Below are 19,053 nucleotides of genomic sequence, written 5' to 3'. Positions count from 1 at the left end.
AGTTGCTCAGCATCACCTGTGTCTTGCATGGCTGGATGTGGACTTTTTCTAGTTCTGCCTGGCAGGATAGAAAATGGTTGGGCTGCTGCTCACACTGTCTCCTGGGTATGCCCCAAAACCACGTGGGGCTTTCCCAGTGCTTCTCGGTACGTTTTTTTTTTTTTTTTTTTCACAGAAGCAGGAGCTCAGTTTCATTGACTTACTGCACTGATGAACTTCTAAACATGTTAAGAGTGACGCAATTTCAACACTCACCTCAGTGACTCTGGAAATAACGCATCCTAGCCAGCAAATGGCACCGCCGTCATTGACACAATTAAATAATTATGGCTGCGGGAATCCAGGGCATACAGGCAACCCCTGTCTGCATGAGCACTCACCTAGTTGTGTGATAGGGTCCGTGGATGTTGCACCATGCCACTGTGGCACAGAATGGCTGTGCAGGCTGTGGCTGGTGCTTTACTAAGCCAGCATTGGATACAGGCTGAGGTGCCCGAGTGAGGTGCTGTGTGTGTGACACTGGCTTGCAGATAAGCAGCATTATCTAGTGAGAAGAAGCATCAAGTAGTGTACAAGGCATTTTTACCAACACGCAGTTAGGTATTGAAGAAATCAGATTATTAAAAAGTTGGGAGATGGAGTAAGTGTAATTTTTAAAATGCAACACGTAGCTTCAAGCTTACTTAAAAGAAGACAGCACTAAGTGAAACAGCATCCAGGTTTTCTAATGTAAAAGCCATGTCTCAGAGTAGGACAGGGTTTAAGTAGAAAGGAAGAATAACTACAACCTCACTAAGGTAAAGGGGAGTAATGAGATACTTAAGACAGCTAATGACAGGTCTTGGCAGACTCCTAATGAACGCCCTTGAAGCATGTAGGAGTGCTGTCACCTAGTGCCACTGATGCAAGAAAGCACAGAAGAGAACTCCTGGATACGGACAGAAACAAAATGTCCTCTGTAACTCTACTGCATCCAGATTGTGTTAAATAAAACACCTCACTCCACCTTGTAAAGAAAATGGAAATCTAGGGGAAATGGGTAGCAGTTTATTCCATGTGGAGCAACACTGCTTGTCCGTGACTTTATTAAAGTTGGTGGAATTTAAATGAAGATCTAGGGGAAAGCCAAATGCCATATTTCTGTAGTAGTAGAAAAGATAAACAGCTTAACAGTTCAATATGTGTATTAAACTGCTGACGCCTCTTAAATCTGTAAAATGATGAAATTATTAATTGAATCACTGGAAACAAGCAGTCAAAAGTTTTTTTTAAAAAAAGGTGCAAATGCAAAAATATTGAAAAGACAAATAAGATCATTTAATTTTGATCACTCTAAGTTGGGTACATTACAAAATGTTTAATGATTTAATGTACTATTACCATAGTGAGCTGCAGCTGCTCAAGAGCAGTTTCCATTGGATCTGAAGGAATAACATAGTATCTCTGAAAGTCCTTAGGTTTAGTGAAAAAGGTTACACATTTTTATGATCAGAAAATGCTGAGAACAAGACAGACACATAGCACCTAATCACAGGAGTGTGGCAATTTCCAGCAGTTTTTCCTGTATTTATAATGATTAGCTTGAGTAAGTCAGTGTCAGCATATTGTTGAAGCTAAGAACTTAGTTGTATTTTTCTGGAAGCAAACATAGTCAGCTATAATTCTAAATATTTTAAAATGAATACAAAACTTATCTGCCCAAAATAATTTATTGGAATCAATTTGCAACAACCATTTACAAAACACAGCACCGATTCTGGTCAAACTGCAGACTGTTTTGTAGTGGTTCAGCCTCTTCATCACTGCAAGACTGGCCCTGAGGAAGGCTACATGCAAAATCATCTAATTTTCCATCTCTGGCCTTTTTCAAAGTAAAGTTGGTGATGCTGATTGGTGCTGCAAAAATCACTGGATGAGAGGGACTATAATCTAACAGAGAGCAATCAAGCATAAAATTCAGAATTAAGGAAAACTGGTAAATTTACACAGCTCTACTTGAACACTCAAGGTTACAGGCTGTCATATTATTTAACATCTATTGTTAGACATGAGAAAATAAATTAAAAAAATAGAATAATAAAGCTGTAATACCCTGCTTGAAAAGAGTAGAGGTTACTTTGGGCAGCAACTAAGGTAATAGGCTCAGCTGAGAATAGCTAACTTAAGCATAAACAATGACCTATCTGGCATAAAAAGTTGTGTGCAAAGTAGAAAGGCAGAGGAACATTTAAGCCCACCCAAGCCTCATTGGCTCAAATTATCCTGTAGGAGAGAAATTCATAAACTTGGTGACATGCTTACTAAGGTTTTTTTTCTGTTATATTCCCAAGGTAGTCCATAAAAAAAAAAAAAAAAAAGGAAAATTAAGGATCTTTTTTCTCTCAAGTTTATATACCTATGCCTCTATGCCACAAGAAACATTCTCAGTATTGCTATCAGGATTTTTTCTGAAATTTTACTAGTTTATAACTTCTCCAGTTGCAGGTCAACTTTGTAATCACTGTTGCTTGGATCCTCAATTTAATAATCAAAAAATTTCCCAGAAAATTTCAGAATGAATCCAACAGAGAGCACAGGTAATTCACTGCAAAGAAACACATTAGGTCCGGTCCTATACTGAACCGGTGGTGGGAGAGATGCTTGAATAATAGGAAAGTACATCAAAGCCCCTCAAGAATTTCAGTCACTGCACACTGAACTCTAGCTCTAATCGGTAGCATGCTGACAGAATAAGCATGTCCTGCACACTAGAAACTGTTAATACAATCAATACAGGGGAGCAAATTTCTAATCTCAATATCCCACTTCTTGAAGAATTAGCTATAGAAAAAGTGTGACAGATTCTGTCACTTTGCTCCATAAAGCATTGTTTTCTTCAGTGTACTATTAAGTGTACATGAATATATACAGATACAGATTGCATCATGATCAAAGCTGAGCAGATAGCACTCACTGAATATTTAGTTTTCCTTTTTACTAACCACAAAAAAATCCCTATTTATTTGTTTCTTTTCATTTGAGTGGAATATTTCATCAGCACAGAAAGAGGAGAGGCACCTGCTCATTGTAGTAATATTCTCATAAAAAACAAAACAAAACTAAATGAATGGACACACCTTTTATTGCAGAAAAAATTAATATGGTCGAATTTAATAAGGTCAAAATGTACAAAAAGCTATCAGAATTAATGCTAGATGAACAGAAGACCAAAGAGTAATTATGGCCTCACTGGACAATGTGTATTACGTACCTCCTTACTGGTTTGAAAGAGAACCAGGAGACTTTTTTTTTTTCCTTATGACAGCTGTTTTATAATTTTCCATTCTACTCAGTTACACTGTCCATTCTGCTGCTGCCCCAAATGCAAGATTTGCATGTTTTCAGGGAAGCCTGCATCTGGAAAAGTTAAACTTATTTTTATTGATTCACTTTACGTACTTTAACAAGACTAACAATTTTAGCTTTTCCTTTAAAGCTCACTTGCAAGTCATATTTTATGGGCAATGGTCTACCATCTAGCATTGATAGGAGTTGATGTAACATTTAGAGTATTTGCTATTCACACAATTTGCATTAGATATTTAAAATACCATGACTGAATCAAAACTTATTTTGTTCAAAAGGACAGTCAAGAGGTTGAAAAGATACTGTAGAACAGTAACTGAAAGCCTTTACTGTATCATAGTCACTTCAAGTGTTGTGAAGCAGTTTTCTACCATCTTGAGCTTTTCTTCAGAAATGAGATTTTCTTGCTTCAGTTGTCCAATAAGAGCTTCCAAGGACCTGAGTCTCCCCAAAGTTTGTATCTCTTGCATTTCAAGTAGAGTTATCTTAGAGTGGAGCTTTGAAATTTTTTGCCAGAGGAGCTCTCTGTCTATGTCTTGTTTGCAGTATGAATGCTCAGTTTGTAACACTTCACTTCCACTATACGCATTCATATACACAGATTTATCTGTTTCTTCTTCTTCCGTGTCGAGAAATTCTTGCTTAATAGCTGGGAAAGAACTATCTATTATTTCAGACTCTTTTGGACTCTCAGCTGGTAGGATGATGGCAATGACAGATTCTTCACCTCCACTGAACTGTTCAATAGCTTGTGTGACCGTACTGACTAAAACTGTGTTTTCACTTGTAGGCTGTAATTCAACAGAACAGCCTAAAACATGGGAGTTTGGGTTTTCAAGTGCATAGTCAGTTATTGAACCTAAAGCATTGTTCAATTTCAGAGACGAATTCAAGTAATCAGGGTCTGAAAATTGCAAGACTGTAGCTGTACAACTTACTGAATCCTCTACAGAAGTATGAACACTGGCGGTTTCCATGTTCTGGACTGTTGTTGCCAATAAAACAGGCTCAGGCTGATGTATATGCTGCTGAGATGAATTATCAGGAATAACACTGTCTGCCTGAAAGTCTTCTCTGTTTTGTAGTTTTTGCATTTGTAAAGGTTTACTCAATGCAGTTGAGCAAACTACTTCTGCTTTTTCATCTAGATTTTCTGCCATTGCAGGACTTTTCTTTGGTCTACAAAGTTCAAGTGATACAGGTACTTTCTCGGACTCTACATTTTTAGTTGTTTCTTCCACATCTTCTCTCCTTATCTCTTGTGGGCTGTTCTGAGAAGAGTCTTTTTCCTGGAGAACAAAAACAAAAAAAACCACCAAACTTCAGTCTTAAGTGACAGAAAAATGTATGCAAAGATAAAATTAAAGAAAACCAAATGAATTATATAACTTCAAATATGATACTTAACATCTCAGCAATCCTAGGGATTTTGAAAGAACGAATTAAATCGCTTCTGAATTAATTTCAGCAACCTGAGATTCCCACAGGCAGCAGCTCTTCAAGCACATGGCTCCGTACCATGGGGTCCATCCCCCAGGAGCAAACTGCTCCGGCACGGGTCCCCCACGGGTGGGTGGCAGCTCCCCCCAGACCCCTGCTCCTGTGTGAGCTCCTCTCCATGGTCTGCAGCTCCGGCCCGGGGCCTGCTCCTGCAGGGGCTCTCCATGGGCCGCAGCCTCCTCCAGGCCACAGCCACCTGCTCCACCGGGGGCTCTTCCACCCATGGGGGGGCTGCAGCGTGGAGATCTGCTCCGTGTGGGACCCATGGGCTGCAGGGGGACAGCCTGCTCCACCAGGGGCCTCTCCCTGCACAGGCTGCAGGGGAACTGCTGCTGCATGCCTGGAGCACCTCCTGCCCTCCTGCTGCACTGACCTGGGGGGCTGCAAGGCTGCTTCTGTCACATTTTCTCACTCCTCTCTCCCAGCTGCTGTTGCACTGCTTTCCCCTTTCTTAAATCTGCTCTCCCAGAGGCCCAACCAGCGTCGCTCAATGGCTCAGCTCTGGCCAGCAGTGGGTCCTTTTTGGAGCTGTCTGGAGCTGGCTCTGATCTGACATGGGGCTGATCCCGGGCTCTGCTCACAGAGGCCACCTCTGCAGCACCACCCTGCTACCAAGCCCTTCCCACGTAAACCCAATACACCAGTTCCATAACTCTGTGATAGACAAGATGGACTAGCCCTTGTGGCATACCTTTAACAGGCTACACTCCTGAGCTCTTAGGTGTTTGAGGCTAGGGCCAGGAAAGAGAAATGCTGAGTTTGAAACAAAAACATCCTAAAGTCAGCATTTATGTACAGTTAGTTAATAGAAGACCTTTAAAAAATTGAATATTAATAGTAATCACACAGTAAAAGAACTTTTCTATGGGAAATTTTCTAAAGAACATACTTTTGGAATTTCCAATTAAAAAATAATACCAAATCTCCACTCAAAGTATGGGTAGTTGTTTTTCCTTTATACAGTGGAATCACACACTAGTTTTGTGTCAGTTCTGTTGGCAAAACATTTTGATGGGTAGTTATTTTTTAAATAAACTATGAGTATATTATAGACAATTAGCACATTACATAAATAGTCGGTTTTCTTTCTACTGTGATAAAAGATAGGAACACATTACCTCATCATCTGGGGAAGAGAAAATTGTTGGTACAGCTGTATGTTTCAAGTATCGTATACCCCATCGCACATCAAGGGAATCAGGGGTAAAATGATCACTGCATAGAAGCTGGTGTTTACTTGGTGTCCATGCATCTCGTTTCATATTCCGCAACCATTTCTCAAGTCTCTCTTTATCATGAAGTGGAAATCTTTTTTAAAACAGTTGTGGAAAAAAAAGAAACAGAAAAGCAATGAATTGTTATTTTTTTCTTTCTTTCTGTTTTCTTTATAAACAAAGAACATTCTGTTGTTCCTTACCAGGCTGTCCTTCCTTACTTGATTCTCTTGAAAGGAATGATTTTAATTTCTTTCTTTCTTTTTTTTTTTTTTTCCTAAATATGAAAAGCTAATCAGGATGTCAATTACATATTAATCTAATAACCCTCAAAACAGTTTCTATTTGGATATTTGCTCCAGAGTTCAATAGTGGAATTTCTATTGATTTCTGCTGGTAAAAGGCTTCAAAGCCCTAGGCCAAGGTGTTTAAAAAGTCTTGATTTTGCAATACTTGCTCAAAAAGTAGTTCTCCTGAAGTCCGAGGAAATACTTCATTAAATAAGTGTTAGACCTGGCCCTCATTTTATAAATAGTATTTTTTTCCTTACTACACAAAATTAGTACCCAACCCTTTTGTTATTGTTTTTCTTTGACTAAGTGTCTCTTAGCATACACCATATTCAGGGTTGTCTGATAACTTATAAATGTGAATAGCATTTCCAGTGCAGGATCTAAATTTTGTTCAAAAAGTAAAAATGTTTTGTGCTGGTGTGCATTTACTTTTGGTTTCAGAAAGTAAGCTGTCTTACAGTGTTGAGTATCCCAACAATGTCATGTAACCCACAACTAACTTTTCAACCCTCTAACCTACTTGCAAAATATATGAAATTGATTTTGAAAGTATATGCAAACAGTCATATTACATGGGAAAGCAAGCTAAGTTTAAAGAAAATGAGCAAACATATGTAATTTACTTAATGAATCACAAGACACAAAAATTGAAGGGAAATTAAAGGCTCATTATGATGCATGTCCAGTCATGCAGTTAGGGTAATGGCAACACGTATGTTCAGACCACCCTGAACTCTCAGCTCTTACTAGACGGACATCAAAGTACTTGAAATGTGCTTGCAGATTTCGCTGGGAGTGCTAAGTTTCTTTCTACTCTAGCCTATAATCACATATAATACATAGAACATAACTTGATTTCTGAACACCGACAAATGACTCCTGTTAAGAAAGCAACACCCTAATATTCCATAAATCCTGAACAATAATAACTGGAAAAAAACAAAAAACAAACAAACAAAAAAACAACAACAACAAAAAAACAAACAAACAAAAAAAAACAAACAACAAAACACTGCACTTTTGAGTAAGAGATAGATTAATTTGGTCATCAAACCTGACCTGATCATAAGTGTAGGACGTAAAGAGTATTAGATGTTGGCAGTATGAGGGGGTGACAACCATCCAGATGTGACAAGTACGTACATTACAAACCAGTTTTGTCTTTCTCCCTAAATAGCTGATTTTTTCCTTTTAATTAACCAGTTCTTTCTATGATGTTTATTATTGTATGTTAATAGACCAGAATAACATTAACTGAACTTCAATGCACGAAAAATGGTGCAGCAGTGAGGTATTCCCACAAAACAGAAGCTGTGGAGAGAGCCTGGGGTGCCAAGGGGCTGTGTGTCACCCAAGTTCTATGAAAGGTTGGTTACATTTTGGCAAACCCTAGATCCCACCCCTGAAACCACAGGTTTCTTCTCAACAGCCACACATGGCAATGACCCTCCTCTGCAGGCCCACAGTGTCCTAAAACTGCAAGTAGCTGCACTTTTCCAACCTTTATCCCACCTTTTGATTTTTTTGCCATTTAAGTTTTCAAGTTACCAAAGAAACGGTGCAAACTGTTGATCCAACCAGCTCTTTGCAGGAATGCAAAGAATAACACCAGTAAAAAGAAGATAACCTCTCAAGGACAGGTCAGTGGTTCAGCCTTTTCAATTGCTGCCTGCTTAGACTGTGTACACCCAATAGCAGCATGACACATATTATACAGCATGTTACAGAGCTCAGCCTGGGATGTTACTACCTAGGTCCAAAGAAGGTTCTCAGTAAGAGGACAAGGTTCCTTCAGTAGAAGGTCACACCACCAAACACACCTTCTCCAAGAAGGCCTTGAGAGCGTTTGCTTCCACTGCCATTACCCTTGCAACTCAGCACTCACTGCCTTCCCCACTACCAGCCAGCTTCACGTTGGGAAACAAAAAAAAATCTGCGGTGAGAGACAAAGTCTGGTCATGAGATTTATTATTTTGGCTAAAGAATAACTTTGCCAAAACCTGCTCCTGCTCTCAAATACCCCCTAAATCATCAATAGCATCTGTTATATCTATTATAATAATATCTGTTATAGCATCTAATATACCATCTCTGGTATAAACAAGTCTCAGCACCTCTTCTGCCAGACTGTGACAGTTTTAACACAAAACAGTTCAATGGCTAGATAAAATGGCAGGGATTTTGAAATCGTAGATTTATGAGAGTTGGAGCTCAGCTCCAAGATCATCTGGTCCAACCATCACCCTACCACCAGTGTTACCACTGAACCATGTCCCTAAGCACCAGGGACCATTTATACTGATGTCGTACACTTTAATACAAATATGTACCAGCACTCCAACTTGCTTTGATCGTCCGTGTGGTACTCAAATTATTCATATTACTCTAGAAAATGTATTTCCACTCGTTTTCATAATTGTTTTATGATGATAACGTATTTTGGCTGAACCGCGCATGGTGTATGTTGTAGGTGAAGTACTTTAATCTGATCTAAAGCCCTTCTGACGGTGTTTTCCTGTGAGACTTCCTGATGTCGGATCAACAACAACCGTGGAACAACAGCGGCTGTGCAGCGAACCCAGCTCACGACAGCCCTGGGCTCACCCAAACCCAGTCCCGGGCTGCCTGCGGAGCCGATTTTCTCCTCAGAGGCAGAAATTAAGCATTACCTCCACACACCCGCATTTACTGCGCCTTAACGCCACAGCAACCCGCCGGTACCGGCTCCGTGCCCCTCGCAGGGCCGAGCAGCTCAGCTCCGACCCCCACAGCCCTTCCCTTCCCTTCCCTTCCCTTCCCTTCCCTTCCCTTCCCTTCCCTTCCCCACACCCTTCCAGCCCCCTCCCGCTCCCCCCGGGCCGCCCACTGACGGGTAGAAGCTGAGCTTGCGGCGGTCCCTGGCGCTCTGCCCGCCGCGGTTCTTGCAGCAGGCGGCGGCGCAGTACCGCGGCATGGCGGCGCGGACCCGGACCCGGCCCCGGCCCCGGCCCCGGCCGGCCCGGAACCACGGGCAGCGGGGGGCTGCGGGGGGGGAGGCGGCAGTCACGGGGACAACGGGGAGGGGAGGGGGCGGCCCGCCGCGGCGTCACGTGGGGGCGGGGGGCCCAATGGCGCAGCGCTTCGTGTAGCAGCGGCGGGAGGGCGGGGTGCGGAGGGGAGGGAGGGGGCTCCGCGCGCTGGCGGCCGTTGGGCGGGAGCGGCGCGCGGGGACGGCGGCGCTGAGGTGAGGAGGTGGGGGGGGAGCGGGACCCCCTGAGGGGAGCGTGGCGGGGCCGCTCGGCTCCTGGCCCGGGCACTCGGCCGCCGGCAGGCCCGCAGCAGCAGTGGGTGAGGCAGGAGGGAGGCCCGCAGCGTGCAGGGGCTGAGGGTCGGGCACCTGCCGGTGGTGGTTGGGGCGGGGGGTGCTCGGTTAATGGCTCCTTGGTGTAAAGCCCTGGCTGATGCTGGGTGTGCGCAGCTCGGAGGGGGCTCTCCGGTGCTCTTCGGAAGTTACAGGGGCTGTTCTGTGGGTGAAGCGTAGTGTTAGCAGGCGTACAGAGCTCAGCAGTCCTTAACCGAGGCTAAATTCGAGGTAATTAGAGTGCAGAGCCTCCGAAGTGAAACTTACTTAATGGGGAGGGGAGGCACACGCCGAGTCAGCGTGTACCAGAGACTTTGTAGCGAAAGTAACAGCAAAGATACTCGGGGAGCGGGGAGGAGGTCGGGCCTGGCCTGTATCGGTAGCTAAGATGCCATGAGCAACGCTGAGATGCTCGCTCCATATCATACATCTGGCGATAAAAAACTCAATAATTCAAAATACATCGTGTAAACTTAAGACTTGTTATCAGGTTAAGATGCTGCTTATGTATGGGTTTCCTTTATGTTTGTTTTTCATGTGAGTTTTATTATTACATTCGCGCTTCACAGAGTTGTTCAAGGGCAGCATTAAGCCTGCCAGTGTTCTGAAGCTTTGTTTCTGTAAAGCATAACAGGTTTGATAGAGGTTTTGGGGAGTTTAAGTGCAAATAAATGAGTCCATTTTTAATTATTATTTATTTAAAATTCAGTCCATTTTTAGTACAAATTAAAAAAGCCTAGAAATCCAAGTAAAACTAGGGGTAGTAGAGCATGGATCTGCATTACCAAAATCTCAATGTAAAGCTATAGAGAAAGAAAGAAAAACCTAGCTATAATTCATTAATTAAGAGTCATAGGAGTTGAGGGGCTTAGGCAGAGCAGAAGGCTTGAGTGACTTGACATTCTCAGGGTCTGATAATTGTGGAAGTTATAATAGAGGGTTTGGCCCTTAATGAAGGAGTTAAATAACTATTTTTAGCACCTCTTGGTGTTTACTAGTAGAAGCATGGAGTTCAGCCTTCAGAAAGTGGAACAGATTGGTTTTTATTTCATTTCCTCACACCTACATCATGCTTATGTAATCTTTGGCATGGTAGGAAGACGTGAGCCTGTATCTGCAAAGCAGAAACAGAAAGAAAGCACACAAAAGTCTGGAGGGATGTACATGTGTCTTGGCATCCAGGTGGCAGAGTTTCGGGTTAGCGAACTGGTGGGTGAAAATATGTGGAAAAAGCTTGGAAAGCTTCTTGTTCTAAAAATACGTCCAGTGTCATGCAAGGGGAATATGGAAAAGAACCGTCCACTTGGTATCTAGATACAGTGCTCAAAATACAGTTTCTTTCAACTGTTGCTCCTTACCACTTGATATCACGCGGGCTGCTTGCCAAATAAATGCTTAAGAGGGCATGAGAATGTTAATCGTACATGAGCTTTTTGCTCTGACCTTACAACATTAGTTTTAGCCCCCTGCCTTACCTATTAGAAATGGTATTTTTGCGAATTTTGATGCTTAGGTGTTAATTTTCTTTAGAGGGTGTGGACTTCCTATTAAAGTCTGAGTTGTCTCATATGAGTACCTGATACACAGAATTCAAAACCTTTGAGTGACAAATGTTTAGGCCACGTACAGTCTAAAAGTATAGTTAGAGTACCATTAAAGCTAGAGTCAACTTAGCATTATTCTCCTGAAAGCTGAATAAGCTACGCTTAGCTATAGAATTCTTCTCCTTGAGTTGTGATTGTGATACTGTCACATCAGTGCAATCTGATGGGGGCTGGGAGGACCATGTTATTTCTGGCATGTTCAAGGCATTGCCATACATCCTACTGGTTAGGGGACAGCCAGCATTCTGTCTTTGAATGTTCACGTTTCGGTACTGTATGTTTTACTTACTTTTTTATATACATAAATCCTTCAAATATAGTTTGAGCTTGTCTTCTGGTAGGAAGAGCCCACTCTTGTCATTTATAAAAAATCATAAAAGATGATATGGCTACATGAAGCTGTCTTTTTTTTTTTCTGTATCCTATCTATGCCACTGCTTTTTCCCTGAGTTTTAGTTTCAATTCATTTTTAAGTATAAGTTTTTGACAAATACATTTGTTAAAAAATAGTTAAACTTTTAGTTATAGTTTAAGCTGTTTGTATAGAAGTTTTTTTTTGAGCTCAGTTCAGACATTGAGAATTGCATGTGTAAATCTTTATATGCTGTGGCATTTATTAGATAAATTCTCTGATATCAGAGGTATGGTTGGTGTTTATATTTAGAATACAATCTAAAATGCAAGTAAATTAAGCCCAGCCCGTTATAAAATAGTGTTCTACTTGACTGACCCCTGTACTCTAGACGAGTGTTTCCTTGTATCATACTCACTTTAGGTCAGTTAGGTGACCTTCTGAAGCTGACTGAGCATCTAACAGTCGTGATTTCCTGCAGCCCAAAGTTGTTTTTCAGGCCTGTTGTATTGTCAGGTTCTTAATGTTGCACAAGCTAATCAGTGAGTTATTCTACCAGCATATTCGGTAGGTTTTGAAACCTGTGCTCTAATTTAGAGCTGCTGTGTTAATGATCCTAGAACTTAGTTTAGAACTTAGAACTTAGGGTTTAGTTTAAAGCTAGTCCGGGTATGCCAGCATGAACTGTTTCATGCAGTGAAGGTATTGTATGTTTAATTCAACAACTGGAAACAGGACTGGGGGGAAATGTGTGGGTAAGGATAGCTGTAGACCAAAGGTGAACACAAAAGAACACTTGAGATGGATGTGAAATGTGAATTTGCAGCTTTTCCATTCACGTATTCTGTGACTGTGAAACTAGGGAGGTGGGGTTTGTTAACTAACAACAAAGGTGAAAGAACTTGCTGATGTGTCAGTCACAGAGTGACTCCTAAAAAAAAATACACGCCTTCCTCTTTCAGTTTATGGTTGTGCCTTTTTAAGCTGCTGTGGAACCTGAAATAACCTGTTCAAGTATATTTCTCTTTCTTTCTAGGAACCAGAGAAATGGCAACTACGCAATCTGTCTTCACATTTGCCCTCTGCATTTTAATGATAACGGAGTTAATACTGGCTACAGAGAGCTATTATGATATCTTAGGAGTTCCAAAAAATGCATCTGACCGCCAGATCAAGAAGGCGTTTCACAAACTGGCCATGAAATACCACCCAGACAAAAATAAGAGTCCTGGTGCAGAAGCAAAATTTAGAGAAATTGCTGAAGGTAATGTATGCTAACCTCAGTCTTAACTGGATATGTGGCTTATATCTGTGAACAAATGCAGTAACTGAAGTGTACTGTTTTTACTGAATAAGAGATTAATTTTTTTGGTTATATTTCTGTGGTGCAAATGCCCCATATCAGTTTTCCATTTTCTTGCACATAGGCAGGCCTTTTGCACAGTTTATGCATTCCTGCCTATTAGACTTCTAGGCTCATGCCTCTTCTTACAAAAAATACTTGGCAGGAGGACAACTTTGGCAGTAGAAGAGTATTTCAAATACTCTCCTTATATTCCGGTCTGTCTAGTAAGATCCAGCTCAGGGTTACTAAAGTTTCGGGGGGACCTAATGGAAACCTTACAGCCCTTATGGGGAGATTTTTTGTGTTTTTATTAAAAACAACCTGCAGCAAGGCTCTTCAGTGGTTCTTGGTAAGAATACAAGAGACAGCAGGTATGAGAGATGCCATGTGGCTATAAGGAAAAACTTTGAAACTTTCATCACCACGAGGACAGGCAAGTGTTTGAACAGGATGATTAGAGAGGCTGTGCACGTCCCATCCTTGGCGAGTTTTCAGGAATGAGTGGATAAAGCCCTGAGTAACTAGTCTGATCTCATAGCTGACCTTACTTTGAGCAAAACATTAGATTAGAGACCTGAGGGCACTTCCAGCCTGAACTATCCTGTGATCCTAGGAATACACCATTCTTATGTGTTCTGGGATTAACATATACTGATGGAAATGAATGATCAAGAACATAAAAAGGCTTGCTGAAAAAGTGTTCCCATTTCTGCTCCCCATAGACTATTATAGCATAGGCATTTTGCATGACAAAGCTAACATGACTTCTGGGTTTTATCTTCATGTCTGCAGAACTGTTCTTTTGGAAGAAAGGTAGTGATTAATGTAGTGTATCTCTTTAGATACAGCAGCTGTTAGCATATGCTAACAGGAGGAAGCAGGAGTTCCAAATAAATATTGAGCTATTTAGAATAGTTGGTAAGCCAATGACAGGTAAGAAAATGGAGGGGTTTAAAATACCCATTCTAGTAACACTGTGTATGTTATCTGTCAATTTCTGCCTTGGAGCACCAGTAGATGTAGTTTTGGACCAAGATCAGATAGAAACCTAATTCCATTTCAGGTATCCCCAATTACAAAATTTAGGTTTATTGTTAAACTTCTGTGAAGTCGAAAATTTGGTCATTTTGGTAATTAATTTCCTTTATTTTATCTCCATGCTGTTTAGCTTGCCACTTAGCTGTAACTGCAGTGTGGCTAGAGTTTACTGTGCTGTTGTTCTGTGTATGTGTTTGTCTTTTTATAATGGTGTGCAACTGAAGTTTTTCTACTTCTTTTCTTTTTAAACTGAAATAGCATATGAAACATTATCAGATGAGAATAAACGAAGAGAATACGATCAATTTGGACGTCATGGAGGACAAGGAAATAATGGAAGCCCGTTCCATCAGTCATTTAACTTCAACTTTGATGATCTATTCAAAGACTTTGACCTCTTCAGTCAAAACTCACGGTCGAAAAAGCACTTTGAAAATCACTTCCGAAGTCATCGGGAAGCTCACAGTCGGCAAAGACGTTCTTTCCAGGAGTTCTCCTTTGGAGGTGGACTGTTTGATGATGTGTTTGAAAATATGGAAAAAATGTTTTCTTTTAGTGACTTTGAAAATGCACACCGACATGCAGTGCGAACTGACAGCAGGTTTCATGGATCCAGCAAGCACTGTAGGACTGTCACTCAGAGACGAGGAAACATGGTCACTACATACACGGACTGTTCTGGACAATAATGTTTCCTTTCCTCTTCTTTCAACATCTTCATAATTTTCCTTGGTTTTGTGCTAATATGGAAAAAAAATAATCTGTGTTCTAAACAACACTTAACGCAACTGCTATAAAGAAATTATAGATGAAACTAATTCTCAGAATAGAAATAACATGCAATTGGAACTAAATGCCTCAGTAACTTCTTAAAATGGGAGAGAAATAATCCCATGTGACAGAAGAAATTGTGTTTTTCAGTTTAGTAAACACTTTCCGTAAATTTGAACTTTAACACGATATATTTTTTTAATTTTAGATATGTAATATAATTCTCCTATGCCAATTTAAGAATGTTTGAGTTACTGGTGCATGGATTTCAGCAGAGGAGATACTTTATTCTGAAGTGCTGCTTTTTTTTATCATGACTTTCTGAGTTTTCACTAGCAGTTTTTACTTGATGTGGACTTAGTGTACAAATTAGACAACTTGCACAAAATAGCAGCAGAAATATAACTTACCTGGGTCTCTATTTGTTACTGTCCAGCACTGCAAATCTATTAAAAATAAAACACATGTTATTCTCCAACTTAAAAATGTGTTTCACTAGGAGAGTGATACAGGAATGACTTCTATTTCCAAGTAACTTTTCATTGGCCTGAAAGTATTTTTAGGATGTGTATAACCCTTGACTTTCTTAAGGGCTGTTCATGTATACAGTTCTGTGTTCACGAGGTTAGCGTGTCTCTCCCCTCCAAAACACAAATATCCCTTAAAAAAGTTTGGAAGAGCATATTGAGTACACTCTTGCTTTATGCTTGTTATATTGTCGTGTGCAATGTAGTTTCCATAGCTCAGTTTTTTGAACTTTAATACTCCTCTGTGCTTTTGCAAACTTAAACATGATAAGCTTACCTACAGATTGCTAGTGTTTCTGGAAGGGTCTAAATAATAATAATAATTAAAAAAAAAAAAAAAAAAAGGTAGACTGTTTAGATTGACTGCTTGTCAGCAGGGAGCTTTTAGCTTTGTGATTTGAAAGGTAAACTCTTGGCATAAAGAAAGAGTAAAACTGAAAATTACAATCCATGTGTTCACCTAATGCCTTGTGGTGCTGGAATCTGATAATAAAAGCAGTACTAATGGGTAACAGTTTCAGTGCCATGGAAATCCATAACCAGTATAAACTATTCAAAACATAACAAACCTCTTAATATAACTGATGTTAAAATGATGTTAATAAAACTTCAGTTTTATTTCTTAACCAGTAGTATAAGTCCAGTATATGAAATTGATTCCCCTTCGTAAGGGGAATCAATTGCTATCATACACATATAGCTATCTTTTTTAAGCGTGAGTGAAGAATTTACCTTTCAAATTGATTGCATGAGCAAAATGAGCATTTTGAACAGCAATATTGCAAATAAGTTTTGAATTCTTAAAATCTTCAAAGAGATCTAACCATTTGTTTCTTGAACTGATACTGAAAGCTGACTGTTTGCTAAGTAACTTTAACCTTTCCCATAAGGGTGCGTATTATTGCTTATTCAGTTCTCATTCACTAATTACTTGGATTATTGCATTGTATTAAGTGCTTTTCCGTTTCCATGTTTTTCTTTATTTATTAATGGACTAATACCTCATATATGGTCTTTATAAAAAGCCAGTAATTTGTGCAACATTATCGGAATGTGCAATATTCTTACAGTAGGAAAAGTGCTGGGGTGAGTTTCTATGTCTGTTACTTCCACCCTCTTTCTGTGTAAGTAGATATTAGTTTCTTCTGTGTAAGTAATATGACTGAACTGAAAGTTGTAATTCATGTAGATTTCTGCAGCTGTTTTAACAGACTCCATCAGTCCTAAGCATGAATCAAATTGTCTGATTCATACCATGTGGGCATCCAAGTGAACAAATCACTAACTTATAGTTACAAATTATTTTCTCACAAATACCAATTTATATTTTTGAGAGAGAACGTTTCTGTATGTATTTGGGGAGATTTGTTCACACTGATAAAAGCTACATCCTTTCAGTAATGCTGTTGTATTTAAGTATTAAGTAATGTTCTATAGGAATGGGAATTTGCTGGAATTTGCAGGTGGGAAACAACTCTAGAAGCAGGCTGTGAAGGTAAAATATTAATGTATTTCTTAGTCTAGTGAACAGTTTCTTAATTACTTAAAAATAACTTGGAAACAGCAGAATGAGCAGTTTTAAGTGTTGAAGAAGGAATACTTAAAGTTCTTACCATAAGCAAACTACTGACTTCTCCAAAGGTAGTTTTCTCTGGTTATGAACTTGGGACTGTTCCCTAAAACGAGCTCTGTAAATTGTAGGAAGCACAGCTACTGCCAAAATGTAAATATCTGAAGTGGCTACATGAGTTCCTCTTTCAGGCAAAAGCTCTTGGTTTTTGTTTTTGTTTTTGTTTTTTTAAGTGAAAATTAATAAATCCTTGGTTGCTTCTGTGTTAGCTCCCCCTCTTCAAGGATGCTCCAAACTTTATTAATAAAAAGTGTGCTTGTTTTCCTTGTCTCTTGAAAGCCAAAGTATGGAGCTGGTAATAAAATGATTGGATCACTAATTTTCTTGCTGATAGTACCTTAAAAAGACTTTTGCCTAGTCTATTTTTATCTGCTTCCATATTAGTTCTCTTAAATCACATCTCATAGGAAAACCAACAAATACATCCTGTAATTACTGTGGCTTTTCAGAGTGACCTTTTTGCTTGCTTTGGTTGTTGATCAGAGCTAAAATCCAAAGGAGAGCTTGTCAGGACAGAAGAGTAGTGTATTGCTATCCCGATGGCTTTCTATGATGGGTGTATTTTAAGAGGACTCAGCTGAAAAAATTCAGACAGGCTTTCCTCAGTCAGCAGTCTGCAGTTCATGGCTGTCAGAGCACAAGCTTGCAAAACATGCAGTGCGACTCACTTATTCAGAGCCCTTGCACATTCTTTTCCTATTTATAGGGTCTACTTCATGGCAGGCTTGCTAACGGAAGTCCTAATATAACCTTATGACACCCCTAACTTCAGGAGTTTCTCAAGTGCTTGAGTCTTGTCATCCTTGATCTCCACATCTTGTGAAAAGACCCAGCAAAGGTTATTTTTTTGTTATGTAAGGGTGAAAAATACAACTCTTAGTTTTTAAGAAGGCATTTATGCATATGTAACTCCAAATGTTGAGTTTCTAACACTTTATAAAAGACTAGTGTTCTACTCACATTTGTTTTTTCCTGTTATGCTTTTGAAACACAGTATCTAATGGAGATGAAAGTACTGTAAACATGATTAGGGTGCCATTACATTAAAGGTGTGAAAATTGTTTGTGTGTGGAAATCTTTTTTTTTTTTTTTTCTTCCCTCACAGTAGTTTGTAGATTGAAGTCAGATTAAAGGATGTTGTATAGAACTTGTGTTTTATAGAGCACCTTGAGCGCTACTTTTTTCTGTGAAGATATCAGTAGGATGATGGGATTGACAGGGAAAAGGAATTGGAACTGAAAGAAATAGATGTGATTTTTCCCTGGTCTGTTTTTTTTTTTTTGTTTGTTTTTTTGTTTTTGGTCAGGCCTAATCCTTCAAAGGTGGGGGATGTGAAAGTTTCAGACATGTCTCATTGTGCCATCTATCATTAGAACTGTCTTTCCTGGAACTTGAGCAAGTCTTCCATCTTAACAGTGCAAAACCAAATTTTTAGGTCTAAATGTATTGGAGATGATGGAAGATCTCTGCTTTATGCTGAGGGAGGGTTGTTTGTGTTTAACTCTTACTGAGAGCGCCTCTGAAGAGCTTTTCTGGGACTTGATTGTCCGAAGTCCTCAGCTGATGAACTGTGGATAGCATTACTTCTGGAAGCCAGAACCACACGCAGGGACAGTTTCAGGCTGGATTTAAGGGAAGAAAATGTTTGTAGTGCTTGTTGTAGTGTTAGTGTTCACCCAGCTCCTTATGAATCACTGCACTCCTCCCTGCACAGGGATGGCAACTTCTAGCCTGGAACCTTTCTAGGAAGTAGTCAGGCTGAAAATGCACATTTGTGTTTCAGTTGCTAGTCAGGTCCCAGATGAAACATGAATAAAGGACTCTCCTTTCTCCTGATATGGCTGCCTGACCAGGGAGTATGTGGTGTCTCCTGTTACGCATGCAGTTGGTCTGAATGATGGAGACTGAGGTCCACTGGGGATACTGGCCTGGCTCCAAGGAGAGACTGGGAATTGTGGGAGACCCAGGGGACATGCACTAGTGGTGCAGCTCATCTTCCAAAACAGGAATCTCCTGCAATGCAACATTTATAATGTTTTAATAAAGTGGACAGTATGGGGGACGACATATGGAGATGAGTCTTCATATGACTTC

General features: G+C 40.1%; 2 protein-coding genes across 3 annotated transcripts; one reads left to right on the top strand and one right to left on the bottom strand.

The window, feature by feature from the left end:
- Window positions 1-3,103: 3,103 nt before the first annotated feature.
- THAP5 (THAP domain containing 5) lies at window positions 3,104-9,334 on the bottom strand. Of its 2 annotated transcripts, none has more exons than XM_032205041.1 (3): window positions 9,223-9,334; window positions 5,964-6,153; window positions 3,104-4,634 (listed from the first exon to the last, which is right to left on the bottom strand). In XM_032205041.1, the coding sequence occupies exons 1-3, from the start codon at window positions 9,303-9,305 to the stop codon at window positions 3,672-3,674; spliced, it is 1,236 nt and encodes a 411-aa protein (XP_032060932.1). In that variant the 5' UTR covers window positions 9,306-9,334; the 3' UTR covers window positions 3,104-3,671. The 2 variants fall into 2 exon arrangements, with proteins under 2 accessions (XP_032060932.1, XP_032060940.1); XM_032205049.1 differs by lacking the exon at window positions 9,223-9,334 and adding an exon at window positions 8,173-8,511.
- A 179-nt stretch (window positions 9,335-9,513) lies between these two features.
- On the top strand, window positions 9,514-18,020 carry DNAJB9 (DnaJ heat shock protein family (Hsp40) member B9). Its single transcript, XM_032197161.1, has 3 exons — window positions 9,514-9,575; window positions 12,685-12,912; window positions 14,290-18,020. The coding sequence occupies exons 2-3, from the start codon at window positions 12,696-12,698 to the stop codon at window positions 14,718-14,720; spliced, it is 648 nt and encodes a 215-aa protein (XP_032053052.1). The 5' UTR covers window positions 9,514-9,575; window positions 12,685-12,695; the 3' UTR covers window positions 14,721-18,020.
- Window positions 18,021-19,053: the final 1,033 nt, after the last annotated feature.

The sequence above is a fragment of the Aythya fuligula genome, chromosome 1 (genome assembly GCF_009819795.1).
Source record: "Aythya fuligula isolate bAytFul2 chromosome 1, bAytFul2.pri, whole genome shotgun sequence".
NCBI lineage: Eukaryota > Metazoa > Chordata > Aves > Anseriformes > Anatidae > Aythya > Aythya fuligula.
The sequence above is the reverse complement of the archived record's forward strand: the minus strand, read 5'-3'. Positions and strand labels throughout refer to the sequence as shown.

Excerpts from the sequence above, each read along its gene's own strand:
- DNAJB9 (XM_032197161.1), top strand. The coding sequence starts at position 12,696 with ATGGCAACTACGCAATCTGTCTTCACATTTGCCCTCTGCATTTTAATG. Across the intron at positions 12,913-14,289 it reads ATTTAGAGAAATTGCTGAAG|CATATGAAACATTATCAGAT; the intron begins GTAATGTATGCT and ends AAACTGAAATAG.
- THAP5 (XM_032205041.1), bottom strand. The coding sequence starts at position 9,305 with ATGCCGCGGTACTGCGCCGCCGCCTGCTGCAAGAACCGCGGCGGGCAG. Across the intron at positions 6,154-9,222 it reads CGCAAGCTCAGCTTCTACCC|ATTTCCACTTCATGATAAAG; the intron begins GTCAGTGGGCGG and ends GTTTTAAAAAAG. Across the intron at positions 4,635-5,963 it reads TCTCTTCCCCAGATGATGAG|GAAAAAGACTCTTCTCAGAA; the intron begins GTAATGTGTTCC and ends TTTGTTCTCCAG.